The sequence below is a fragment of the Syngnathus acus genome, chromosome 11 (genome assembly GCF_901709675.1).
Source record: "Syngnathus acus chromosome 11, fSynAcu1.2, whole genome shotgun sequence".
Lineage (NCBI taxonomy): Eukaryota > Metazoa > Chordata > Actinopteri > Syngnathiformes > Syngnathidae > Syngnathus > Syngnathus acus.
Genome location: NC_051096.1, coordinates 3,503,803 through 3,529,542, shown reverse-complemented (window position 1 = coordinate 3,529,542; position 25,740 = coordinate 3,503,803). Strand labels below are relative to the sequence as shown.

At 45.2% G+C, this 25,740-nt stretch overlaps 4 protein-coding genes and 1 non-coding gene across 16 annotated transcripts; 1 reads left to right on the top strand and 4 right to left on the bottom strand.

Annotated features, from left to right (window-relative positions):
* Nucleotides 1–8,645: 8,645 nt before the first annotated feature.
* LOC119129870 (cyclin-dependent kinases regulatory subunit 1) lies at nt 8,646–10,721 on the bottom strand. Its single transcript, XM_037263221.1, has 4 exons — nt 10,575–10,721; nt 10,281–10,348; nt 10,022–10,149; nt 8,646–9,260 (listed from the first exon to the last, which is right to left on the bottom strand). The coding sequence occupies exons 2-4, from the start codon at nt 10,337–10,339 to the stop codon at nt 9,214–9,216; spliced, it is 234 nt and encodes a 77-aa protein (XP_037119116.1). The 5' UTR covers nt 10,340–10,348; nt 10,575–10,721; the 3' UTR covers nt 8,646–9,213.
* A 566-nt stretch (nt 10,722–11,287) lies between these two features.
* Nucleotides 11,288–12,937, bottom strand: rps27.1 (ribosomal protein S27). The gene is made up of 4 exons (XM_037263220.1): nt 12,818–12,937; nt 12,199–12,307; nt 12,016–12,126; nt 11,288–11,439 (listed from the first exon to the last, which is right to left on the bottom strand). Exons 1-4 carry the CDS (start codon nt 12,821–12,823, stop codon nt 11,411–11,413), a joined length of 255 nt encoding a protein of 84 aa, XP_037119115.1. The 5' UTR covers nt 12,824–12,937; the 3' UTR covers nt 11,288–11,410.
* LOC119130890 lies at nt 11,524–11,653 on the bottom strand. The gene has a single exon (XR_005099559.1). It is a non-coding gene; the product is annotated as a small nucleolar RNA SNORA35 (small nucleolar RNA).
* Nucleotides 12,938–13,157: 220 nt separating the features above from the next.
* On the top strand, nt 13,158–15,713 carry LOC119129867 (transmembrane protein 79-like). Of its 8 annotated transcripts, none has more exons than XM_037263217.1 (6): nt 13,158–13,316; nt 13,552–13,582; nt 14,059–14,744; nt 14,803–14,985; nt 15,094–15,316; nt 15,388–15,713. In XM_037263217.1, exons 3-6 carry the CDS (start codon nt 14,102–14,104, stop codon nt 15,578–15,580), a joined length of 1,242 nt encoding a protein of 413 aa, XP_037119112.1. In that variant the 5' UTR covers nt 13,158–13,316; nt 13,552–13,582; nt 14,059–14,101; the 3' UTR covers nt 15,581–15,713. The 8 variants fall into 8 exon arrangements, with proteins under 8 accessions (XP_037119112.1, XP_037119111.1, XP_037119108.1 ...); XM_037263219.1 differs by lacking the exon at nt 13,552–13,582 and having other exon boundaries at nt 13,160–13,316; nt 13,998–14,296; nt 14,342–14,744; XM_037263218.1 differs by lacking the exon at nt 13,552–13,582 and having other exon boundaries at nt 13,160–13,316; nt 13,998–14,329; nt 14,372–14,744.
* Nucleotides 15,714–15,835: 122 nt separating this feature from the next.
* Nucleotides 15,836–25,740, bottom strand: LOC119129866 (myocyte-specific enhancer factor 2D homolog). 5 transcript variants are annotated; one of them, XM_037263206.1, is made up of 13 exons: nt 25,534–25,740; nt 23,682–23,979; nt 23,159–23,362; nt 22,955–23,092; nt 22,649–22,868; nt 22,508–22,564; nt 22,267–22,445; nt 21,977–22,006; nt 21,186–21,315; nt 20,940–21,111; nt 20,650–20,718; nt 20,161–20,211; nt 15,836–19,446 (listed from the first exon to the last, which is right to left on the bottom strand). In XM_037263206.1, the coding sequence occupies exons 2-13, from the start codon at nt 23,733–23,735 to the stop codon at nt 19,026–19,028; spliced, it is 1,725 nt and encodes a 574-aa protein (XP_037119101.1). In that variant the 5' UTR covers nt 23,736–23,979; nt 25,534–25,740; the 3' UTR covers nt 15,836–19,025. The 5 variants fall into 5 exon arrangements, with proteins under 5 accessions (XP_037119101.1, XP_037119102.1, XP_037119104.1 ...); XM_037263207.1 differs by having other exon boundaries at nt 22,649–22,865; XM_037263209.1 differs by having other exon boundaries at nt 22,649–22,817.

The window sequence follows — 25,740 nt, the reverse complement described above, 5'->3', positions numbered from 1 at the left end:
ATTAAACATGGCCGCCATTATTTTCCTACACACTGGGGAGGGTAAAAAAAAAAAAAAAAGTTGACGATGAATTAAACTATCCTCCAGCAATTGAGAGCGAACAATGTGGAAAGCAACGCTATCGGGATGTTGTAATGAGTTAGCGAAGGTGTCGGAGCGGTAGCTGTGTGCAAAGCGTAACGATATATTTTCCTCTTGCCTTTTATGCCTACTTGTGTCTGTCTGGCCCACTTTCCAGCTAAAAGGCTCCCGGGACGAAGGAGGCGAAGCGAGGGCTGTGAAGTCCTGAGAGGAATTGTAAATCTCAACAGCGGGAAGACTCAAAAAAAAAAACAAAACAGTAAGAGCCTGGGGGGGGTTAAAAAAGGAGGTTGGCGTGTTCCACGCAGACGCCGCCGCGAGTGTGAAAGCGCCCGGACAAACTCAGAGGCCAATTGCCGGCGCACGTTTTTATTAAAGGCAAAGAAGACGTACGAGGCGCCGGGTGGATGGTGTGTGTCACCGCAAATTTGATTATGAAGCGGACCGGAACGCTGGCTGGGACGTGTCACGCTGTTCAAAAAGAGGAAAAGGAAGGCAATGAGGCTGGAATGAGAGAAAAGGCGTCTCCGTGATTGAACGGCTGCGGGAGAAGAAATGAAAATAGAGAAGCAATGTCAGCAAAGAGAAGACAGATGACGCTTCATTGACTCGTCGATAAAACACCAAAACGAACTTTTTAGTGTTGACACTGCAGGTCGTTGGCGTTCCTCCGTGTGATTGGCTACTCCGACCCAATTGACACTTAGTAGCCGTTTTTCTTCCCCTGATGAAGAAATAACGAGTCGACCAAAACACAATCGAGGCGGAGGAAATTTCTAGAAAAACATTCTGCACATAGCTGTCATTTGCACACCTGAGCGCGCCGATCTCCTAATGAGCCCGGGCTTTACAACTGGGCCCATTAGGCTTCCATTTTTTTTTTTTTTTGGGTCCATATCTCCTCTTCCACCTCCCTAGGGGATTAAACACACAGAAATCACGCTAACGATCTGTTGATATGCAAGAAAAGTCGTCAGCGGCTCGATATCGTTAGCGAATCTCCCGGCGCTGTGTAATCACGCTACGATAGATTCGCTTTAATGGCGGCGGCTACACGGCGGGGTCAACGAACGTCACCCGGAACACCAAAGCATACATCAACGTCAGCGCTCGCGCCATTAGTAGCGACGTATCCGTCTTCAAGGCTCATTTACGCGCAATCATTTTACATTGACGACGCGGGCCTGGACTTGGCGTCGATATAATGTGTGCGCCTGCCTCATTATTTGCTGCAAATGTCCAGAAACTTCAGTCGAGCGTAATTAGCGCACACCTTTAATTAAGACAGCTGAATTATGTTGCATTTAATGTTTGTTGCAATGACCTTTCCGGTCCTGATCATATTTTGTGACGCCACTGGCAGTGCTAGAGGGGTGGCCGCGGGGGCACTGAGATATGCATGGGCCCCTTTTGGGTTAATATTTTGATATTTTTTTCCTGTTTGAGGGTCAAGCATGCATAAGAAAGCGTTTTTGGGGAGGCGGCTAATTGAGACAGCGTGTTTGTCCGACGGCGAAGGCCGTAATATCTTATCGATCGGCAGGCCTTGTTTATGTCACGTTTGACGGGGTGTGATCAATCAGGCCTTGGCACTTTGATTGATCACCAATACGCTGTCACCCGCATTGATCGGGGGGGGGGCGCTATGCTTAGAATAATGTTCCCTAAACAGCACTGGGGTGAAGAACAATGTGCTGAGGTGGTGAGAGCGTTATCGGCGCCTGGGATGAAGCGAGCCGCCGGCTCTTCCTCTCACGGCGCGCTCCTTCCCGTCTCTGCTCATTATCCTTCCCGGACTTCTTGACTTGTCTTTTTTTTTTTCCTTCTGTGCATTGCGTCTTTCCTTCGTATGTGCGCGACGATGTGTGTGCGCCCTGGTAGCGCCCGATGTTTCACTCCATCCATCTTTGTCGGTGTGCAGTACCCCCCCCACCCCCACCCTCGCTGGCTGCCTTATTCATCTCCTCCCGGCTTGTTCCGCCGCAACAGAATTTCTCCTTGACCTGCACTCAAATGTGTCGTTCTTTGCATTTGTGCACTCCAGAACGGCATCACTAAAGAATACAATAAAAGCTAGCAAGAGTAGCCTCAGATCGAAAAAAATAAAACGCAAGAAAATGGACACTATCAGCCAAGCGGAGAAAAAAAGTGCAGCTGCTTTTTGTTCGCCCCTTTTTTTCTTCTCTGTCTGTCTCGTGAGCTTCAGAGGAGGCCCAATTAAAGCACTTCCCCGCTTGCTACTCGGCTCAAGCGAGCCTCTCTCCAGGGCCGCTAATTAAACAAGCCTTCTTCTTCTCTCCCGTCTTTTCGTCCTCCATCTGCCACCTCTCCCGCCTCAACGCAACCTTCCCGTCCACCTAAGCCCCCCCCCCCCCCCCCATCCTATTCGTCCCGACGCGAGGTTTGATGTCCGCGCCGGGACGGCCGCCCGAGTCAATTTGTACAAAGTTATTCTCTCCTGATGGCGGATCACTGCTGGGCCGTGTCCGCCGTCCGGCCGCTGACACTGACAGGCAGCCCTGTTAACGGGGGTGTCATGTTAGTCCCGCTCGTGCTGCTTTCACTTTGTACACCGTCATCATCGTGTCAAGAGACATCAACGGTGTCACGTCGCTCGCCGTGTATACGTCCTTTGACTACACGAGACCGTTACTCGCTTCACCCACCCCTCCCCTACCCATTTAGGAGTCCCTGTATGTTATGACTGGAGTGAAAACTCACCTAGTCGCAATTAGCATTTTTTTTGCTACTATTCTAAGATCCCTTAAGATGTTTAGCATTGTGAAAAACGCCGGCCTACATCATTGTCATTTAAATGTCCGCAGCGCCGCGGAGAGAAGACGGGAAAATAAGAAGTTGTTGTTGCATTGTTTTGCCCGCCTCCATGCAGAGAGAATGCACCCCAAGTGAGTGTTATTTTCCTGTTCAGGGCTCCCCCGATGGCCTCAATAAAGGGGCCAAATATCTCACAGGCAAGCCTTCCATTTGCAGGGTAAAATAAATGCCTCCCCGTGGACAAAAGGGGCGCAGATGCTCATTGTGATTCATGCACCGCTGCCGCCGCCGCAAAGTCACTCCGGACCGACGGAGGTAATCAGAATGCTCTTTTGTTAATGGGTCTCCAGCAGAAAAACATATCGGAACACACCTGGTGATTTGCCGCATGCACTTACTGTACGCTGACAAAAGTATTGGGACAGCGACAGGAGCGAATGGGAATCATTGTTGTGTACCGTATTTTCCGCACTATAAGGCGCACCTAAAAACCTCCAATTTTCTCAAAAGCCGACAGTGCGCCTTATATATGGACCAATATTGAGCCACTACAGCAGGCGTGTCCAAAGTCCGGCCCGCGGACCAAATGTATATATCTTATATATGGACAAAGTTTTAAAATGGGCCATTCATTGAAGGTGCGCCTTATATATGGACAAAGTTTTAAAATGGGCCATTCATCGAAGGTGCGCCTTATAATCCGGTGCGCCTTATAGTGCGGAAAATACGGTATTTAAATTGGAAACAGGTTTTGTTCCATTCTGTATATCGGGAAAGATAAAATTCCTTATCTAATGCCCTGGGAATCATGTAATCTCTGAAAATAATGGTTTTTAAGATAAACCCGAGGCGTAACACTTAATTCGCCGAGCAGATCGGTGCGCACTCAGCGAGGCCCAGTAAATAGACACATCCCAGCAGACCGGGATTGCGTGGCGAGAGATTGTACCTTGCTCTCACTTTGTCCACAATTGATTGATAAGAGGTTTTGTTTCCCTGACGCCTCCCCCCCCCCCCCCCCCCCCCCTCCAGCAAAACTAATCCCACCGAGACTGGCGGGATTCCCACATCTGCCATCCTACTTCTCTCTTATTTTGTCATTCCTGAAGTGGTCTTCCTTTCCCTTCATGTTTTTATGATCTGCTCCCACCAAAATAATCTCATCCTTTGCTCCCCCGTGGTCACCTACCAACTCCCTACTGTTACTACACATGGACATCAAGGTGTACTTCACACCCCGAACACTAGATGGCGCCTGCAAACGTCTGGCCTGTTAATCACGTTTTATTAGACCATTAAGGAAATCTTTTATAATATATTATATATATATATATATATATATATATATATATATAAAAATATATTTGAAAATAATTTCAGTTGTGTACGGGCAAAATGGTAGAGCAGGTGAGTGGGCTAATGGCGACGGCCCCGATGAAGCAATTATCTTTGAAGCGAGACAGCCTGTTTGAGCCAGCGGTGCAAGCATTGTCAAGGAGACCGCGGCGGCTTTGACAGCTAATTCAAAAAGAGAAGAGGCTAAAAGCATTAAACGGCGAGATAACCGCCGCTTGTCATCACCCGGGAGAACGCGGCGGCGAGGACGTGTCGGAGAAGATTACAGTTTTCACGTGCGTGCCTTCCATCCATCCACTGATGTTTCTCCTACGATAAGCACGGCTCTCGATAATGCTGGACAATTTTTTTTTTTTAGCTCCCCCCTCCCCCCTGCCTGTTTAATAGCTGCTAAACTCTGCAATTTTTCTTCCCTTTTAGTAATTAGTTTCTCGCACTTTTGGGCTCCATCTGTGTCACTGGCGAGAATGTGAGAAGTCTCACCCACCTCATTTCCATTTCAAATAACCCAACACAAAGCTCTGGAATGACACACTAATACAGTCAAAGTTTTGCGATCAACTGGGGACACAAAAAAAACAAAACAAAGAAAAGCATATTATTGCCCACACTGATCATTTCGGCATTAAAAAAATAACAAACGGAGTATTCCAATGAATCTCTGTAACGACCCAGACTAAACCTATTTTATTAGCACTTCTCCCTACAGATAAAAAAAATATCCTAGCAGGATTAATAAAGCATAATTAGCCATCTAAAAATAAAATTCTCTTCCGTAAATGGGTACATTTTGACTACATGTCATCCAAGCTAATAAATTAACAAAGCTACATTCGATGTGTCCGGCTACGTGTCTCTTTCTAGCAACAATCAACACAATGAAAGTCGTACATGTTGCCATGCATTATTCATATTTTTTTTTTTCCTTCTCGACCCTTTGACGAGCATCACACCCAAATGTGTTTGTGGATTACAAGCGAGGGGGGGGATGTGGGGGGGGGGGCGTATATGGCGCCTATCTCTTATGCAAAGTGGCTATTTAGCAGACACCAGGGAAGAGCTTTAGTTCATAAGCTCTCATCGGCCGCGTCGGACGTTCCCGGGGGAGGCCGAGTAGCCTCGCTGGTGGTCAATATGTCAGACGGCGGCGTAATGCGCCATGATGAATCTAAGCGGCCCGGCCAATTAATACCACTTGGGTTGTTAGAGCGCTTGCGATTGATCACTTTCATTTCAGAGAGGAGTGGCTCGTAAAGATCAATAATTTGCAGGCGTCGACGCCATTTTGCCGTCCGACGGCGTTGTTCTACACGAAGAGAGCAGTCAAGTGATGAGTCATGAGTGAAAATGAAGATGAAGCGCTCGGTTATGTCGAAAATTGATTTTGAGCTCGTGTTGTTTGGTTGAAGGGGATTTTTTTTCCCTCATGTTTGCCAGTGGTGGCTAAATGCAAGGTAAGCAGAGCTGCATCGGCAACACAGTCAAGTATGTTCAAAAGGGTTGGAATCCAAACCAGATCGATGACTGGTCCATTAGGGATTTTTTTTTTTTTTTTAATTTTATCAGCAAAAGTGCTCGGGCAAGGCTGCCTAATGCTCGGCGAGGCACTTAAAGAGATGAAGTCGAGTGAGGCCTACCAAAGACGTGTCAAGGATGAATTCCAACATGCTGCTAGAAATGGCATGCCTGGCTGGAAATGACCTCATCGGGTTTTTTTGTTTAACAGGACTTGAAGGTAAATGTATTAAAGGGGACACCTGAAGAGCCAACACTTTCCTGTAAGTGATGCTCTCGATTTGTCTCATTTTTTAAAATACTCTCAGCGCACACTCGCAGCTGACAACGAGGCACTCTAAAGGAGCTACGCTAACCTGATTCGTTGAAACTAACTCGGTCGATGCTGCTAATGTGTATTACAAAACTTAAAAATCACAAATGCCTGCTCAAGTTGCTGGCAGGTATCCATTTTAAGCAGGCGATCAATTTGAATCCACTTCACGAATTCCCCGTCGCGCTCCAGCGACTTTAATGCGACGTTTAACACGACGGCTCTAAAGTTTAATTTATGTCCTCGTTTGGTCCTTCGCCGCCAATTCTCCACGTCTAATCGGCAACACTCGGATATGAGAGTGTGATTATTTTAAATCTCAGGTGAGGACAAGTACGTTTCTTTTTGCCTTAATCCAATCAACCGCCATTGTTTTGTGATCTGACATGTCGGATTCTTACACGAGGAAATTGCCTAAATAATTCAGAGCCTTCACCTAAAAGTTGTGAGTCATAAGAGGCGACGAAGCATTTTGGATTTTCAGTAGCTAAATAATATATTTCATGGGGGGGGATGCATTATTCATGGCTTAATTTATCTCAGGTTAGTTAAAGCATAGACTCGTCATTCTAGCTGCAAACAGCTCTCGCCTTCCCCATCTCACTCTATCAAAGTTCTCGAAGGAGACCCCCCCCCCCGTGTCCACGACACCCAGACATAAATACTCTTCTCCCTTTCCTATCTGACCTTCTTTCTCGCCTCGCTCGGCCTTTTTGTACTCCTCATCCAGTCGCTCCTGTCTCACCTTTTACCCTTTAAAAGCACCCCCCCCCTCCCCCCAGCCCCTTCCATCTCTCACTGCTGTTAAATCTCCTCCAGTCACCCTCCATCACGCCCCTGCTGGCTCATTTCAGTCCATTTTAAAAGCTCAATTTTGTGGTATTTTGTAATGTCGATGACGTCTGAGTTCCATTTGAAAGATTTCATGACTGCCCAAATTCAACAAAGCAGCACTAACAGTCCCTTAGGACAAGAAACGTGGTTTTGAGTTCGACATAAATTGTCTGAATGGCACATTTTTCATTTATGGTGACACGAAAAAAGGCGGCCCAAAATTTTTTATCGAGCATTCCAGACCAACCATGCAATGACTTAATCCATTATATAGAAATAACCATCGTAAAAATAATCTAAGCATGTTTTAATTGCATTTATGGCCCTTAAATTTCAGTCTTCCAACACTCAAATAAACATTAATTGGTTGACAAAAATATTGTATATTGTTTTTTCCAAACTATAAAAATAACTTAATATACATCAATAATGACGCTCAAATGTATATATGCACATCACAAGTGTGTCGAGTTTAAAAACATGTCAAATTGTCAAGCTAGGTGGATGACTTGTTTTCTTTCAAATTTACACCGGTGGCACCACCTTGTGGACAATATTATAATTACACCCAGAGTCGACATTGTAGTGATTGTTTAAAAAACGGAGAAATGGCTTGAACCCGGGAACCCCACAGTGGAATTTAATTTACAATACTTACAATTCAGTACTTGATGCAACAATTTTGTAGAAACATTACCAGCGGGTTTAAAACGTGTATTTTTTTTATCATGAATTTTTAAGAGCAGAATTTCTAGCCACTTCTTAAGTGGTATCACTGCAGTAGTATCGACACACTTTTACAATATCTACACTACTGGTGCATTCTAACTTTCAACACTTGGTTGAAAGGTGCTAAGCAAGTACGAAGACAATAACATGGCTGCCAGAGTCATTTTTCAAACTTTATGAGTGGCATTCGTTGACATTTTCCACTTTAATCCAAGATGCAAAAGTGTATGCAGCCAACTGGATGTTTACGGCAGGCGAGACTTTGGGACCGGAGGAAAGAACTAACAACCTAGCAGGCACATTTGGAGTAAAAGGTCACCTGTCACATAAATTGGCTCATTTTGCCACTCTTTGCTGTTCGGTGAATACAGCCGCAGACTCGGGTTATCATTTGCCTTTACGGCAGCAACAGGAAGCAATTTTAGAAGCTGATTCGCAGATAGCGGCGGCAGATGCACAAGCTTTTTCCTAACGCCCCATCACACTTTTAAGGCTTGCAAGATTGCACGTCTGGATCTCAGCGGGAAGCTGCAATTGCCGACCGGCCACCGTGATTACCTGGGCAATATTTTCTGGGAATTGTCAGACGGGCCTAAAGTCTTTCTTTGCTACATTAGCTTTGACATGTGGCGTTGACCCCTGCTGTGCCGAGACCGACTGAAGCAAAGTCAAAGTGAGTGCATCTGGGACAGGTGGGATTTTGTTTGCTCAAAGCACTGAAAGACCAAAGTAAATAGCTAACGGGTGGTTTTCTTGCAAATGGAAGGCATGAAAAGGAAAAGAGAGGCAAATTCAGAAGATGAATACCAACAATGTCACAAAAAAATCAGTTCAGTACAACAAAAGCGCAGACTGGGGTTTTTGTACTGTCCCCTACTGTTCACATAACAAAAAGAAACCTTAAAAAAAAATGTCAGTCTATTTTAAAAGCTCAATTTTGTAATACCACAAAATTGTCCAAAACTTATTTTTGTTCATAATTTGTTTTAATTTATTTTATAAACTAAGTCAGATATTTATAAATAAAAAGATCACATGCATGTGCATTTAAAAACATTTGATATTTATTTCATAAACGGCACAACATTCATAGATACCGAGGAGCTCGTGTTCATAATTAGCCTTCATTCCGGCATTCCATTCTCTCGCAAGGGGATTAAAAAAAAAAAAAAAAAAGGCAAACAAGGATGCTCAAATCCACTAAAGCAGCTTTCATGACAAAAATCAGCGAAACGTTTATTTTCACCTAGCAGCAATGTCACGCCGCATGTCCGTGATGTTGTCTGATGAACACCACAATGAGGTTCCAAACTTTACTTTTTGGCATTTTTCTCCCCCTAGAGCTCGACTCAGTACGTAAAAAAGAAAATAAACAACTTTGACAGAAAGATTAGTAGACAAGCAGACAGCAAAAGTTCATAAGTCTATTTTTACCCCCAGCAAAACTGAAGTGATATTTTGACTCTTCTTCCATTATTTCATAACGCCGATGATGTTCAAGTCATTTTACGATCGCCCTTTTCAGTCCACGACATGAACCGTTTCAAGTCAAGCCAGTGCCACACAAGAGCTTTGTAATCCAACAGCACGACTGCTACAGTTTTGTTTCTTTACTTTTGGTTGGCCAGGGGACGCCTGAAGAGCAAGATGTGTGGCTCTGTGGGGTGGGAAAAGAAAAAGTGGATTATTTTAAATTAGTTACGTGTAAAAGATTGTAATCTACCATCAACTAAATTGCCGTTAAATTACTTTGATTTATATTTGAAAAAATATGGATACTATGTCAAAATTGGGGGGGGGGGGAGGAAAATAAAATATTATTGTTAACTTACTGTCATGTTGAAGGCCATCATTGTTTTCAAATAACTTTGCTGTTCTTATAGTGAACTTGGTATTCTCCAATGCTGCATTTGGGAAGCAACTTGCCCGACACCGAATATCAAACTGAGCTTTTTTTTTTGTGTGTGCAGAAATTGTAGTACTTTTCCAACAATAAAAATTCAAGTGTTACAGAAACACCTCTTTGTTGAATACAGAAGTGACAACACACAATGTTCCACAGTTATTAAAAAATAAATAACGGCTGGGATAGGCTCCAGCACTCCCGCGACCCCCGTGGGGACTGAGCGGTTCAGAAAATGGATGGATGGATGTACATTTTTAATCAAAATGGTGGCAATATCTGCACAATGAGACCACAACCATGACAGGACTACAGTATTTTATTTTAAACACTTAGATGCACTCATGTGCTTAGAACCATTTGTTTCCATACTATGAATGTGACATTGTCATTCCAAAAACTTACCTGGCACTATGAAATTGACATTTTCATTCCAAAATGTATAACTTAGCTGGCTGGTACTGTGTACTATGAATGTGATCATTTTCGATCAAAATAAAATAAATCAAACTTACCTGGTTGGTGGATCATGTAGTGCACCCATCCTTGGCTCTGCTGCACGCCAAGGTTCCTCCATTCGGATTCTGCCATCAAATGAGTCTTTGGCACACGCTTTGCAATGTCCTTGGGCAGCATGACGTGTCTACATAATTCCACAAAACAGAGAAGAAGAAAAATCACAAAGCCTGCAAGGTTTTTAGCAATTGGATTTTGCCAACATTATTGCTTTGAACACTGCAAATATATGTTGACGTACTTTCGCCATGCACATACCTGTATTCATATTTCTCATCGTCATATTTATCAGAGTAGTATATCTGTTTGTGCGACATGTTGACAGCCTGGTGGAGAGGGAATAAAATAGAGTCAAGGACAGGTTCAGGAAGCAATTTTTTTACTTATCAACTTAAGTTGTTAAATGTAACCGTTTAGCGGCAAGTCGTCGGAAATTTACGTTTGCTCATTGAGCTAGGTCGGCTAAGCTAGCCTCGAAAACGCGCATGACTATTTTACGTCACGAAAGTGGCAAACAAACACGCATGGTGTTGTAAAAAGCGCATATTTTACCTTAAACGATTCCACAGAGGTATATTTTTGGAATGATTGGAGTTTTCTGTTGTGTTTTGGGGAGCTCGACGGCGTTGAAGGTGGCGCTCCCTTGAGTTCACCCTACAATAGCAACGAGAGCCCGCTTCACTGTTCAAATGGAGTTGGCATCGTCTCATTGGCTAACACGACCTGGAAGCCTATTGGTCCAATTGTCGCGTCGCGGGATGATGACGTTTCTCAACGGCGCCTCCCCTATCAAATGCAATTCAACGTGCAAACAATCCATAACTTGCTCATTTTCCAACGAATTTATTTACTTTTTGGGTCTATTACAAAAAGTGTGCTGTCTGCAAAACAATTTTAAAACATACTTTTTAGTTTGGGGGTTATCGTCCACGTGGAATGTGCTTATTTGCTCTCAAATTGTGTTGTAGGTGCAAAAAAGATCATTTTATTGTACATTTAAGACATGACGTGCTGTCAAAAGAGCATTGAAGATGACAAATTTGACATTTTCACATACCTATTAATTTGCAGCCCTTAACTGTGCCAAAAAATTCAAGTTCGACATGGTACACTGCTTTTTCGCAAAATCATAATTTATTGCTGAGCTCAACGATGAACAGCAAGGTGACTATTTTTACTTAACTTTAGTTTTATGAAGCAGTTGTTTCTTCAGAATCCCAGAAGTCATTTAGAATAAACCACTTGCCTCAAAGAATCCAACTTGTTCGTTTAGCCAAAACATTTTATTGAGAAACAAGAAACTGAGGGCGGCGGTTACATCTCATGCCATGGTGGCGTCTTTCTCCCGCGCTCCGTCCCTTTGTCACCACTTCAGTTCCAGAAACATTTTAGTGCTGCTTTCTCCTGAACGAGCACCCTGAGGAACACAAGACAAGAGACCAAAAAGTCAGTGCTCATCTGTCAGCTAACTCTACTTTGACTACAAACACAGAGCTTAAAGGCTTGTTCTCAGTCTTCGAAAGGGGGGAACCAATGGTCTAGCTCAACCCTTCTGCAAACTGAGGTTTATCTGGCACATCAGTGAGACTAGAAGACCACCAAACAGGAAGTCCAGTCACCTAGTAGTGCGGGGAAAACAAAGTAGTAAACTAATCTTGACTTTTCACGATCAACATTTTACTCTCCATAATAAAAAAATAGCAAAACTCAGTGGTACATCGACAGACATTTGAAAACCAGAGGTGCAACACATGCAGACAACATAAGACTATTCTTGATCCTCTGTGAAAAACAACTATTATTGCAGCTTACAGAGCAGTTGTGACAATCTTCAAACTAACATTTCTGGAAAATCACACATCATTGTTGAGCCATTTTAAAAACAGGCCTGTGGGCTTCTTATGTGTTCTTGGGGGCTACTTTGTCATTAAGCTTGCCTAAAGTAGAGCCACAAATGTTTCCAAAATGTGTTTTCTAGCTGGGTGATACTAACCCTCTGTTAAACGTGCTTTTCCGCCTGTGGGCTGACACAAGACCGTCGAGCAGCCGACGCACAGCACGACAGTCTGCGCGTGGCTGAACACTGTTGTGATCTTGTAGCATCCTGCACACACAAAGTCAAATTCTAAAACTGGATTTTGCCCTAAAGTCATTTGGCAAAATTGCAGCACCTTACCTGGACATTTGACATCCATGAAATAAGAGTTGGGACTTTGAACAAGGCGCTTCTTCTTGTGCCTCCTCCTTGTCTCCTCTGGAGATGGGTGCAACAAGTCTTTCGCGAGCTAGTAGGGCGACAATAAATAATTGGCAATCGTGGTGTTAAAGGCGGGACATGATATAGTAGCGATACCACAGGGTTATAATTTAACCAAACCGGTTGTTCCGAATTTGTCTTACAAGTTGGCCAACATGACAGGTTAGGTAACCTGCCCGTTATTTTTTTTTTTTTAGGGACATTGCATACCTAATAAATTATCTTAAAAAGCGTACTCCCCCCAAAATGGGCTATTTATTTCACATAGAGAAGCACAGAGGGAGTCTTTGAAGAACAAGGCTCGGCACGACTGTCTCCATGTTTGCCGTGTGCGCGCCGCCATCTTGCGCCTCAATGCACTCGACAAAAAAATGCAGTTTGATTTCGGACAAAGTGCGTCTACAAGTCAGCAAGGATGGCTGAGGAACGCAGGAGCGAAATCGAAAAGGTCTCAGCTAAACGTAGGGTCGCAAACGGACGTTAAAAGCGCTATTAAACGAGGAGAAATATCGTTAGATAAGGTGGTGCGGATACTCACTGGCATGTTGGCGAGGAAATAGCCGCTGCCGAAAAGGAGGAACAACCGGAAGCGAGGCCTTGATATTCCCCCTTGCGTTCGGTCCCAAGCCGGAAGTGACGAACCGGCTCGACCACCGCGGCCATCTTGGTGAGGTCGAAACTTCTGGTGCCTCTGTCGACATCTCCTGATCAATATGAAAAATGCTGCAAGTGATAACTTCCGGGAATCCCAAAACAGACACGTTTTTCCATCTGTATCTCGTGCTATATTCTAATTTTGTTGCAGGAATAAAACCTGAAAAGCAAACCTATTGGACTTTCTTGTTCCAGACAACAAACGAGAGAATTAAATCTTTGGGCGATGACGTCACCACGCAGGTACTGCGTACGCCTACCACACCTGTCATGCTAACTTTTTATCACTTCCGCCTATGACGAACGATTAAAAACACAAAGCAAGTTTGCACTTTTCTCTACCTAATTCGACTCACTTTGGCGTGTGTGGGTGGACGAACGAGGTGAGTGGGCAGTTTACATATATTACTGTTCTAAGTGTGCGAAAATGGGCCGAACAAGTTCCAAAGTTAAAAATTCCTCCGCAATTGTTTTTTAGCTCCCACTTGCGTCGATATTGTTTGATTTGGTTCAGTTGCCCCCCAACAGTGACATTCAAAATGTTCCTGTCAAAACACAAACTAGTGTTTGAAGGTTATTAACGCTGGTAGAGTTTACTGTCATATTTTTTTTTTCTAGATTACTGTGGTCAAGAGTCACCACGAAGTAGGTACGCATACAAGAAATACTTCCTGCTAATAATTAAACGCAACTGTTTTATTCGAGAGATGTCTCTCTTTTTCTCCTGTTACAATGTAAAATACAGGTAGGTTTAAGTTTTAAAGTATTTAATAACTAAACATAAAAGGGTTAGGCTTGACAATAACATCCCAAGTCACAAGCGCGATTATATAAAGTCTGCACACCCCTATTCAAATAGCAGGTTTTCTGATACAAAGATGAGTCATTTAAGAAATATTTTCTATTTTAGAATGTTCTCATCATGCAGCCATGACCTCGTAAGCAACAAAGCAGAAAATCCTTGCATTTGAATAAAGGTGTGAGGACTTTTGACATCCCCTTTTACATTGTTTCAAAGATGTTGAAGTGCTTTTTATTCATTTTGAAATGTTAACTCCTCACAGGGGAAATTAAATGATGCTACTGTGAACGTGGAGGACGTGTTTTTCAACTTCGCATTCATAGACAATTTTGCAATTTTACCTTGACTCTTTAAAGAGGACTAAACATGTCTGGCCCATTGTCCGACGAGGAACTGCATAAGCTTCTGCCAGTCGGCCCGATTGCACCAAGCCAGCTGACGGGAGGTAACAGGATTGCAGAAGAAGATTTAAAGGAAGAAGATGAAGAAAAAGTAAAAACAGAGGAAGAGGTGGTTCCAGGAGCCAGCGATGTCACCTTGCCATGGCCTGGCGACAGGGACAAGAAGAGCGAGGACAGGGACAAGAAGAGCGAGGACAGGGACAAGAAGAGCGAGGGCAGGGACAAGAAGAGCGAGGACACAGACGGCGTCTCGTCGGGGGTTTGCATGTCCGACACCGAGGACAAAGACGAGGTGCTGAGCAAATCCAAGTGGCGCGAGAGCATGCCCGAGGGCGACAAGTGGCGAGATGATCTGGTTCCGTCGCCGAGAGACAGCAAAGGAGATGGATCGCTGGCCGATGATGAACACGAGGAAGAAGAAACGTCCAATTGGGTCTCGGAGAAAGGTACCACGGGTTTCACTCCTCGGGTGAAAATAGTGCGACGCCAGTCCAGTGAGGTCGTCCCCCAAGAGAGCAAACTGGACGTGGACATAGATGATCATAAGGAGAACCCGAGGGAGTCGCAAACAGCGCCAATTTATGACGACTGGGCTGAACAGCCAGACAGTGAGTAGACCTCAAATTTAGTATCGTTGCCTCCATTGCTGACCCGTGTTGTGTTTAGCCTTGTGCAGCGAGAAGCTGAAGCTGGCCTTGTGGACGGCATCAGCGGCGCTTGTGTTTCCTTTCTTGGTGTGGGGCGGATACGCACTCCTGCCCTTTGAATCCCCACTGATGGGCAGCGCCCCCCACAGGGTGGTGTACACACTGCGATGCGCCATCTTCGCCTCAGTGCCCATATTGCTTGGTAACTTTGCCTCTTAGGGGTCAACCTGGGGGAGGATCAAGTTCAGTGTTTTTTTTTTTTTTTTTGGTGTAAAACAAAAGTTGAACTCACTGTGTTGTGCGTTTGTAGGCGTGCTGGTGCACGGGGTGGCCAGGGTTCGCTATGGCGAGGTGACCCCTTCCTTCCAGAACAAAGCGCCAAACAGGAAAGTGTCAGTGCACAGACATTACGTCAACCAATCGGTGGGACTCTTCCTCTTCTACTTCCTCCAGCTGGCTATCTTGGCATCCTACGTTAGCCACAACCTTGTCAAAATAGTGCCGCTGCTCACCATCATCTTTGTTTTTGGAAGGTACTACACCACCACCACAGTTTTGTATGAAAACTTGATCGCATAATGGCTATTTTTTCCCCCCGCCTCAGGTTGATCTACTGGCTGTGCTTGTCGCTGGGCAGCAGCGCCCGAGGCCTTGGTTTTGGTCTGTCCTTTTTCCCTATGTTGGTCATGCTGGCCGCCAACCTCTACTTTGTCTGCTCCTCGACGGGGACCAATGCTGTTTTTGACGTGGAGCCGCCGATCACGGCCTCTCCGCCCCAGCAGCGTTGGTGGGGCTGAGTACTAACAAAAGCAATCTTGAATTATGCCACCCCAAATTCGCATTAGACTGGATTTTCGATTTCCTGCAAATTACTCAACACTGTACATCTTAACAGCAACTGTAAATAAATCTTTTTATGAGGTTGAAGTATTGCAGATATATATTTTTTTGGTGCTCACTTATTTCTAAGCAGCCGATTTGAAAGTTCGGTGTGTGTAAACGCGTGCAGTGACATGTTCAATAAAACTTCCTGAACAGACGAAGCACAAGGGTGAACTTCACTCCGTTTGTCATTTAATATATAAAATACAGTAAAACATACGCAAAAAGGAGAAGGTTTCAAGGGACTTGGATACTTTGGTACAACAAACACTTTTCTGTAAAAGCGGTATAGAATTTCAATAACATCAGTGCATACTTTTGTATATGAAAATATACACAAACTGTATATCGTTCAAGAAAAACAAAACGGCAAAACATCATCTTTACATCAAAACCCATAGCAGACTAGCTCAACACAATATATTAGCTATAAATTTCATCTTTAGTATTTTATTTGCTACATCATTCTGACTGCGTGTGACATTACGGTTACCTGCGTCCCATGCGTCTAACCATGTTTGAATTTCCACAAATTTTTTTTTCCTTTATAAATATATTCTATATCTGGATGAAAACTGCAGCATTTAACTGGTACGTTCCTTTTATTGCATTTGCTAATACCGCATTGTCCGATCGTGCAAGTTGCTTTGAATCAAAAGGAAACCAGTTTGGATGTCGGTGAAAACGATGACAGACAGTTCGATGTTTCAAAAATTACGAGCTTCACAAACTAAAAGGCTTCGTAGATGTTTGGCGATGCACTGAAGCGGTACAAAGAAACCTGAACATGACATCATACACAAGTAACAGGGGCCCAAGTGTGTTTCACCCTCCCTCGTTGAGAGATTTGTCAATTGACCACAAGGGGGCAGGATTGAGCCAATCGGAGTGGTGTCACTTTGCAGTCAGCTATTGCGAACTGAGCTTGTTTTGGCGTCTCCAATTAAAAGCAAGGTACATTTGATGCAGTCTTGATTTGAAAAATACTTGCTTATTAGTTTTCTTTCGTCATGTCATTGCTATCCAATAAATATTTTTTTTTTAAATCTGAACATAAAATGAAGAGGGAGGAAAAAGAACTTTGGATGTTTCCACTTGTCAAGGAAACTCATGCTTGTTCAAATTTTGAGGTTTGTTTTAATTCTGTAAAAAATGTGCAGGGATAAAAATATATCGTAAAATTTTGATACATGCTGTTTATTGGACAAACTCGACTAAATGGTGGATTTTTTTGGTCAAATAATCTTGTCAATGTATTCTATTTTTTGATATCATGCAATTAAAAAAATCTCAACAATAAAATATTTTGGCAACAATATCACTATCAATTTCCAATGAAAAACATGTATCTTAAATTGTGCAAAAAAAATGAAAACCAAAAAATATTTTTGTAAGAGATAAAACCTTCCCAATGTAAACGATGCATCTGTGAATTGAATGATTTTTGAGATGCATAAAAAGTGGCGCAAAATGATATTTGTAACGTGCTGTCACTATCCACTAAAAGGAAAACATTTTTTTCCATGATTGGCAAAAACTGCTTCGTCTGAGACATAGGTACATTTTTGGCAATACATGCTGAATTATTATTTTTTGTTAACTCTGAAAACAAGTCCTGCTCATCATGCCGACTTTGATTGTCCAATCAAAACATAACACCGTGGCTATCCTGGGGTTCAAATTCACATTTGTCAAGCCCCTTTTTTTTTCTTGCGTGATATTGATTTTGAAAGAGAGTTTTAAAATGTTGTAATGCAATAACAGTCAGTTACAGAGCTTACTTAGCATTTTAAAGCTCTGCTAGAAACATCTGCTTTTTGTTGGATTTTTTTTCCTTTTTTTTTTATAATCAAGAGTTACAACACAGCTAAGCGCTGCCAGTTCATGTGTGGGCTTAACAGTCAAGTGACCGCAGACGAGTAGGCGTGATTTTTTTTAGGGTGGGGATATAATTTGGGGAATTGGTGAATAAGGTCTGACGGAGTAGACATCATCTCTTCTATTTTGACTAAATAACTTGTGCACACACACATTCACGCACCGAGATAATGGCGACGAAACAAATTGCTATTTAAAAATGACATCAAACAATCTTTTTTGACTTTACTGGTTGCCGTAGAAATAGGGCTAAATGTGCGTTTAGATATGAAGCTAGGCTAACGTGAAGGGCAGTGATTGTGTGCGAGTGTGTGTGTTGCGTTTCCAATGTGCGTAGCAAAAATGACAACAACACGACCGAGCAGGCGCTAAGTGGGGGGGTACGCTACCCAAACATATCAACGTCACGCTTGTTTATAATAATAATAATAGCGGACAGATCCACTGAGTTGACATTATTTTTTTTTGTGCATTTTTTTTTTTTTTTTTAGGGCTAACTGGCAAAGTCTATGCAAATATATGTACATACACGCGCTTGAGGCCAAAAAGCTAACGGAAGCGTTAGAAATATAGAAATTGTCCGTTCACTTTGGGGGAACCACGGGAAAAGAAGATGGGAGGGCTAGCTCGTGCGAAAAATTTGGACATCAAAGTTTTGTAGAGGGTTTGTCTACAAAGTGACGGATCTTCAGAACCACTGACGGAGAAAGAACACAACAGCGTGTCTTGCACAACACCCAAGTCGTAAAGAGCCACAAGGGCGTCGGGTTTTGTGCGCGCCGCGTTTCGTTTTGGCATTCCGAGGACTACGTCGGCCTGAAGCGCTTCCAAAAAAGAAGAAAAAAGTGCAGCGTGGGAGGGACTTGCTGAAGAAAGGGAAATGTTGCAAAGGGAGTCCGCAGGGAGTGATGTCCGCTGAATGTGGACTGAATAAAATGGAGGTGAGGAACATCTCTCAAAGTTGAAGGGACCCGACTGGACTCGTCAGTTGAAGAGGTTTTTTTAACCCAAAAGGCTTCTTCACTTTGAAATCTTAGGTGTGGACTTGACCTAAATAGCTCGCCATATAATATGATGAGCTATTTTGTTTTTGATGTCATATTTATCCAAATGATGAACCTTGAGTTGGCATCCCTTGATGGAATAAGCACCAATTAGATGACTTGAAAAATGACAATTTCTGTCGACTTGCTCACTCTCGGAGTCCTACTTGTTGATTTAAGTGTCCACTACTAAGATGTTTTGCCAGCCAGACCAACGATTCCGAAGTGAAGAAGCTTTTCAGATGGAAGGCCAAGTGTCTTCAAGAGTCCACTTGTCTCTGTTCAACTTCCGAAACGTACACAGACGCGATGGTGTCGAGGCTCGAAGCGCGCGCTGAGGCATTTGAATGCAACGTCCTCACATGTGGCGTGTACGACGTGACGTGACGTGATGTGTTTCAGTGTCGTCCAAACCTCCCTGCGTGCTCTCCCTCGCCGCTTATGTGACCCAGGTGTCCAGTCTCATTCGCTTGATGTTGCCACCTTCTGGCTCCGGCGAGGGGCTGAAGTCAGAGCGGCCCGGCCCGACGCTCCCCGTGGCGGCCATGTTGTTGTTGGCGCCGCCGCCGCCCGTGTCCTCGCGGTCGCTGCCTTCGAAGGAGCTGGCGTTGCTGCTCACGCTGTCTGCGGGAGAACGTCCCGTGGGCGGCTCCAAGCACAGCAGTGAGCCCGGGTACTGAGGTGGTGCCGTCAGGGTGGCGCCAGCGGACGGAGGCGGCGGGACCGGCGGCGGCGGCGGTGCCGGCGGAGGGCAAGGGGTGCTGCGGTCCCGACCCGGCGACACCGGCTCCGACTTGATGCTGACGCCGCTGCTGGTGTTGACCGTCAACATGGCGCCTTGAGGTATGTGCGCCACCGGCCTGAGCGCAAGAACACCACCATCAAATTAAACAAGCAAATGGGATGACTTCATATTTTGAAGGCACGGCGCAAAAAAAAAAAAAAACACCACGAAGCCATTTTCAACAAGCCTGTGATGCATTCAGGGGCCCTGTGGCTTGACACACAAACGAGAAAGTTCCAGAAGTGAAAACGCAACAGTTTGGATTCTTAGCCAGAGCACCACAACAAAACAAAGACGCTAATGCTAGCATGCTAAGCTAAGAGACAATCGTTTACATGCGTTTAGTGCTTACGGTGGAATCTGTATCAAAAACCCGGTTGGTTCAGTGAGTTCTCATACAAGTAACAGACAGTTCTGACTAGCTGTCTTATAAACCAGGGACCCTCGTGTACCTCTAAACTTTGGATACTCACAGGAAATGGAATCCCACTTGAAATGGCAAATCTGATTCATGATTGTTGAACTCAAAATGTTATGGTTAGTCTGTAATAACGTTTTGTTTTGGGAGCGTCCGGTGACAAATGAGTGATGTGTGATATTGGCAATTCACTTCCAGAACAATCAACACGACAGCCCTGGAAGGCAGCGTGACATGACGTGTAGACGGGTCGTGACTGCGCAACACAGACACGCATGCGAACGGCGGGTGCGGGGATTTTCAGCCCAAAAAAGCGTACATGAAGACAAACAGGGGGGAGCGGGGGGGAGGAAAAGGAAGGGGATACAGTACCGGCCCAACCACTCATCTCTACCCAAGAGCAGGTTGGACGGAGAGCCCAGACTGTGGGGAAGAAAACAAAAGGTTGGAGCTTCCCCCCCAAAAATGCTGACATAATTGAGCGTTATCATCAACAAACCACAATCGGGACAATTATGTCGTCTGAAACAACACAAACTCTTCTGTGCTAACGGAGGGGAGGGGACTCAACACTCGAAAACTCCCAATGACCACAATGACACATCGACTTCCTTCCTGCTTCGCTAAGTCGGTCGTTGAAATGTGCAGCGGCAAAAAGACAAAAAGACTTAACAACCTGACAGGGACAAACGCAACACACACAGTGACGACAAATCGTGTGTGTGAGAGATTCTCTATCGAGTCCGTCACTGCTACTTTAGCAAAATGAGGTTTAGCTGTCTTCCTTACAGCCACAAGGTGGCGACACTGGACGCGCACATTCTCGCAGACACACAGACAGGTTTAATGGTGGCCGTTCACCTCAGATTGGCAGCCAGACTGGACACCTGGCTAGACAGCTCGCTGCTTTGTTTGTCCACGCCCCACATGCTGCATGGCGACAAGAGCACAGAGTACACTTCAAGGACCTGCCGTTCAAACTAACGTCTCCGAGCCCAACCACTTAAGGAGCCAGGGTGCGTCGCCAACAATAACCCAAAAATGTTTTGATTATGTAGAGAGTGAAATGGTGAAATGCCGGAGAAGAAAGATGAAATGTGTCGTATGAAGAGCATGCGAGTGGATCAGAAGGAATAGCTAAGAGGACTTACACCAAGTTGCTGAGCGACGCTAGATTGATTTGCTGCTGGTGCGTTTGCTGCTGCGGCGGCGGTTGCTGCGAGACGACGGGCTGCTGCCACGCCGCCACGCTGGTTGGCAGCAAGCCGCCGGGAGACGCCAGGGCGTGAAGCGCCGTAATGTCTGCGCTTGTCAGCTGGTACTCTGCGTTAAAAAAGAAAAATGGGGATTTTAAGTGAAAGATAATGTATCAGCAGTCATTTGGATTTTCAACTGACCTGTGTTGTATGCCGTGGGCATGGCGGAGAAGGGGAGGCCCTGCGCCAGGAGGCTGGGCGTGGCCACCGACACCACGGGCGTGGTGAGGGTCTGGGCCACCTGGGCGCCGACCGCCAGCCGCTGGGCGTTCTGTCAGAGGGGAGAAAGAGAGAGTTGTTGCACATTTGCAAAGGCTCGCACTGAGACCCAACACGATTACATTAAAGGCAATTGGATAGTGGTAACAATTCTCATCTCATTATTCCTCAGAGAGACAAAGTCAACCGCTGAGGTCCTATTAAATTAATTGCTAACCAAAACAGCAGCACCTACTCAGATCAATTGAAATCTAGAATTACTGCCTTTAATGTAATGGCAGGAAACGTTGATGCGCTGTGGCTGAAGAAGGTGAAGATGGGCGCATACTTGTCGGTGAACGAGAATCATGCCATGCGGCGCTTCCCTCTTTTGGTGTAAAGAGTACAGTAAAGCCTCACCCATTTGAAGATGACCATTTCTCGGTCGATTGTTTCACGAAAAAATGTTTTCAATTCATCTTGCACCCTAGTGAGTGAGGGTTGACTGTACTCATTTCCTTTTGGTAAACTATCCTGGATGATGACGTTTATGATGCTAGGACCAGAGAACAACACGGTCATGAGGCCTGCACCGCATGCAGTCACACACTGAGGAGGATCACCCCGAGAAATGCCACGGAAGCAAAAAAAAAAAACAAGCAAACAAAAAAACGACAACAAAACCAATGTGTTTTCTTTTTCCATCCCGACCATGCTAAGAGGCGGACATTCACCTCATTTACCAACTCCAGCTCATCCTCTGTCTGCAAAGGGTGGCAACAGAGAGGGGTACATGTTTGTAAGAAGTCACAGAGCTTAAAAGCAGAAGGTGTGGCTGTATTGACGAACACGCGACAGGCCCACGGGAAATACACCATCTGGTCTATGTGTGCGTGTGTGTGTGTGTATGTGAACCACAAAATATGCTCAGCGGAAACACCTGCAAGAATGCGGCCGGTCTGCCGCCGTTGGAAACTGACAAACACGCGACGACGACCAACAAAACAAAAGATGAGCGGCTCACCATCTGCATGAGGCTCTTCCCGCCCTGCGAGGTGATGACGCGGAGGTCCGGTTTGCGCCCGCTGACCATCTGGGGGCTGGCGGGCGGCGGCGACTTGGCCGGGGCCACCTTTCCCAGGCTGTTGCCGTTGGACACGGCCAGGAGACCCGGCGAGGCCCTGGCGCTGGTGTAGCCGTTAGCTGCGCAAAGACGCCGGGTGAATACGACAAGTCATGAGCAAAAACACAAATGAAGCACTTACGGACTGGACTCGGACAGCCTCCGTTTGAATTATTCAGGTCACCACCCAGGAGCGCACCTGTTGGATTCAAAGGAGAGTCGATTCCCGTTGAGCACACAAAAAGAAGTTGGTAAGGAAAAATAACTCGGCGGAAGCGCTCACCTGCGCTGGCCGGTCGCTGCGGCAACCCGGGGGAGACTGTGTTCCTCGGAGGAGCCGGTTGCTGTGGCGACAGGAGGTGGGTGTCGGCGAGCGACGACGCCGTCACGTAGGAGGTAGTTACCAGCGCGTTGCCAGGGTTGCTGAACTGCAGCGGGCTGGGATTGGACGCCTGCACGGTGACGGGCATGGTGAAGGTCTGCGGCGGAGCCGTCGACTGCTGCTACGGTTCAATTGACGCGCGTGGGTGAGTGAGTGAGTGACGCGCGGCGCTTTGGAACCAGAAGGCCGCATTGATTTCACACTCACGCCGTAACGCTTGAAGAGAACATCCAGGTCTTCTGTGGTCTTCCGAAATTTGTCGTCATTTAAGGGACTCTGATCGATGGAGTCTTCGCCGTCAGGTTCCGGACTGTCGCAACCATTGAAGCCTTTCTTTCGCAAAGTCTACAAATGAAAAAAAAAAAAAGTCAGCAAGATTCGATGCTGTAAAAAGGCGCAGTTTGACGTCACCTCGATGATGTCGGCGTTGGTGCGGCTCTCGTGCGGCTCGTTGTACTCGGTGTACTTGAGCAGAACTTTGTCCATGTCGGTGCTGGCGTACTGGAAGAGCTTGTTGGCGTGATTGAAGATGATCAGGGCGATCTCGCAGTCGCACAGCACGCTCAGCTCGTACGCCTTCTTCATCAAGCCGAATTTGCGTTTGGTGAATGTCACCTAGGTGCAGCGCCATATGATCGTGATCAACATTTTCACCAAATTGAAAAAACAGCCTTGACCTTTTAAATGCGTCATTGAAACTGCTGTTATTTCTTTGCGGGCAAAGTCTCGGGACCGGGCCCGGCGTATTTCGTTTCAACTTCACCACGACAGCTGCTCGCGCAAGTGCACGGGTGTCAAACATGCCGAGCATTCAGCTGCCAGTAACTGGCATGAAACTAGAAACCGCCGCAGCCTTCAATCTAACTCGGCCATGCTTTAAAAGTTCACTCAGCGTTTAGTTACAACGTGGAGCTCAAAAACAGTCCTCACTTACCTGCTTGTTTCTTTCATCGGTGATCCGCTGGATCTGAATCTTTTTCCTACCCATGATGCTTTGAGGCGGTCAACTCAAGTAAAGAAGATGTCTCTTTCTCTCTTGTGCGGTCCTGAGAGCTTTTTTTTTTTTTTTACTGCGCTGAATAAAAAAATAAATCAGATGCGTGAGGGCGGCGGAGGACAACAGCAGCGGCGATGCTGGCACATTTCTCTGGCCAGGTTGAAGGTGAAGCGATGGGCGGAGGAAAACCGCTTAGGTGAAATAGCTGATAATGGAGGAGTGTGTCGCTCCTCACCTGCAGGGGACACAAAAAAAAAAAAATCTATATTAAGTTCTTTTTCGCTTTCAAACACGAGGCGCTAAACCCGCTGACAAATTCTCCTTCGTGGCGAGGCAAGATGATGCGCTGGATGCTGAGTGATTATCAGAACATAGCTGTTCTTATCTGACATCATTCCCAAGGGGGTTTTGGGTAGATGTGTCAATGTGAGGGCACACAATGACATCTTTCTTCTTGCAATATGGAATAAAACATCATCTTTGATTGGAATGACTCAGACCCTGTGAGGCTTCTGAGCACCCTCATTAATGAGTGTAATTGACACTTTCATGCAATGCACCCCAACTTCCCCTCAAGGCACTGACGGCTCACTCAATTAGAAGCGGCCCGGCGTATTGATTGGACTCGGCGAGAACAAGGTCAATTCGTTTTTTTTAATGAAATTTGTCCAAACTGAAATTCATCTCGTTGGATACCCGGAAGGAAAAAAGAAAAAAAAAAGACAAACGGAGCACAATGGCCAACTTGTTATTTCAAAAGGGATGAGTGGGGGCAGTCATTTGGTTTATTACAGCGAGATCAAATTGGTTAAATCAGCCAAGTGATGCTCAAGTGAGCCTGATGAAGGGGGGGGGGGGGACGCAATCACACCGAGGGTCTTCATCTTTCTGTTGTGGAGTGCGCTCATTAGTGCCACTGACCTTTAAGTGGACTACACACTAGCCAATGAAACGTGGCAGAGCAAAACACACACACAATTATTTCCACTTGGTGTTTATTTGTTGCAATACCTCTTTGCGTAACCTTCACATCAACATAATGGCCAGTAGGGATTTTGGTAATGGTTGTTAAACCTGCAACTAGCTACCTGGACTCTCTCCCAAAGTTTGTTATGTGCAATTGTCTCACTAAACGTGATAAAACAATGGATGGCTGCATAATCGGAATGACATTAAAACAAAAATCTCATCAAGTCAAACTCAATCTAGGTAAATATTAAGATTCTCCGCCTCCAGTGAAGCCTCAAGGACAGAAACGCAACGAGATGTGCTTTGATCAAAAATGCTCTTTTAGTGATCTCACAGGTTTAAAATAAATAGTTGCTTTTTTTCTAATTCTATAGTGTGGATATGTTCATGACGATCCACATAGGATTTTTATGGGGACGACGTCGTGGTGTCCTTTGACAGATCGGAGACAGACAGGCCCACTGACGCACGAGACGTACCATTAGTGTCATTTGGGGACATTTTAGCGAATCTAAACCGTGGGGAAATAAAACGCAAGTAAAAAAAAATGACGTTGAAGCGAGAGTGCACAGGAATCGAGGCCATTAGACAATCCCTCCGGAACGAGCTGCGGCCGACAGCCATTACCTTCCGTTGCAACTCGATAGACACGCACTACTTTAATTCCCATCACGGAAACTTAAGTTTGATTAAACAAGCGCATTAAGATAAGCGATATGCGTCGCTATGCATTCGAGATTTAAATAAGCAAAGCAAGCGGCGGCACTCGGGGGCAAAGGAGGGGGGAAGACGCAGGAAGGAAATGTATCACTCCACTTACCCTGAAATATTGCCGATTAAAAGCCCACACAAGACACGGCTGCCGGGACGGAATACTTCTCACTCAAGAACCATCGATTAAATTACGCTTGCGTGACGTCTCGTTGTGAAAGAATCCGCGACATTTTATTCCATTTCATGTTTTAAGTAACTATACTCTCCACCAAGGCGACCACAGTGCAACCAGCGTATGAGAGACGTCATTGAC

What these genes read in the sequence shown, in the direction of transcription:
- LOC119129870 (XM_037263221.1), bottom strand. Translation starts at nt 10,339, where the DNA reads ATGTCGCACAAACAGATATACTACTCTGATAAATATGACGATGAGAAA. An exon ending in GATGAGAAATATGAATACAG is followed by an intron (nt 10,150 to 10,280) that starts GTATGTGCATGG and finishes GGAATTATGTAG; the next exon opens with ACACGTCATGCTGCCCAAGG. An exon ending in CTACATGATCCACCAACCAG is followed by an intron (nt 9,261 to 10,021) that starts GTAAGTTTGATT and finishes CCCACCCCACAG; the next exon opens with AGCCACACATCTTGCTCTTC.
- rps27.1 (XM_037263220.1), bottom strand. An exon ending in CATGGATGTCAAATGTCCAG is followed by an intron (nt 12,127 to 12,198) that starts GTAAGGTGCTGC and finishes TTGTGTGTGCAG; the next exon opens with GATGCTACAAGATCACAACA. An exon ending in AAAAGCACGTTTAACAGAGG is followed by an intron (nt 11,440 to 12,015) that starts GTTAGTATCACC and finishes TGTGTTCCTCAG; the next exon opens with GGTGCTCGTTCAGGAGAAAG.
- LOC119129867 (XM_037263216.1), top strand. Translation starts at nt 14,102, where the DNA reads ATGTCTGGCCCATTGTCCGACGAGGAACTGCATAAGCTTCTGCCAGTC. An exon ending in CTCAGTGCCCATATTGCTTG is followed by an intron (nt 14,986 to 15,093) that starts GTAACTTTGCCT and finishes GTGCGTTTGTAG; the next exon opens with GCGTGCTGGTGCACGGGGTG. An exon ending in ATCATCTTTGTTTTTGGAAG is followed by an intron (nt 15,317 to 15,387) that starts GTACTACACCAC and finishes CCCCCGCCTCAG; the next exon opens with GTTGATCTACTGGCTGTGCT.
- LOC119129866 (XM_037263206.1), bottom strand. Translation starts at nt 23,735, where the DNA reads ATGGGTAGGAAAAAGATTCAGATCCAGCGGATCACCGATGAAAGAAAC. An exon ending in CCAACGCCGACATCATCGAG is followed by an intron (nt 23,093 to 23,158) that starts GTGACGTCAAAC and finishes TTTCATTTGTAG; the next exon opens with ACTTTGCGAAAGAAAGGCTT. An exon ending in GCGTCGCTCAGCAACTTGGT is followed by an intron (nt 20,719 to 20,939) that starts GTAAGTCCTCTT and finishes GTCGCCATGCAG; the next exon opens with CATGTGGGGCGTGGACAAAC.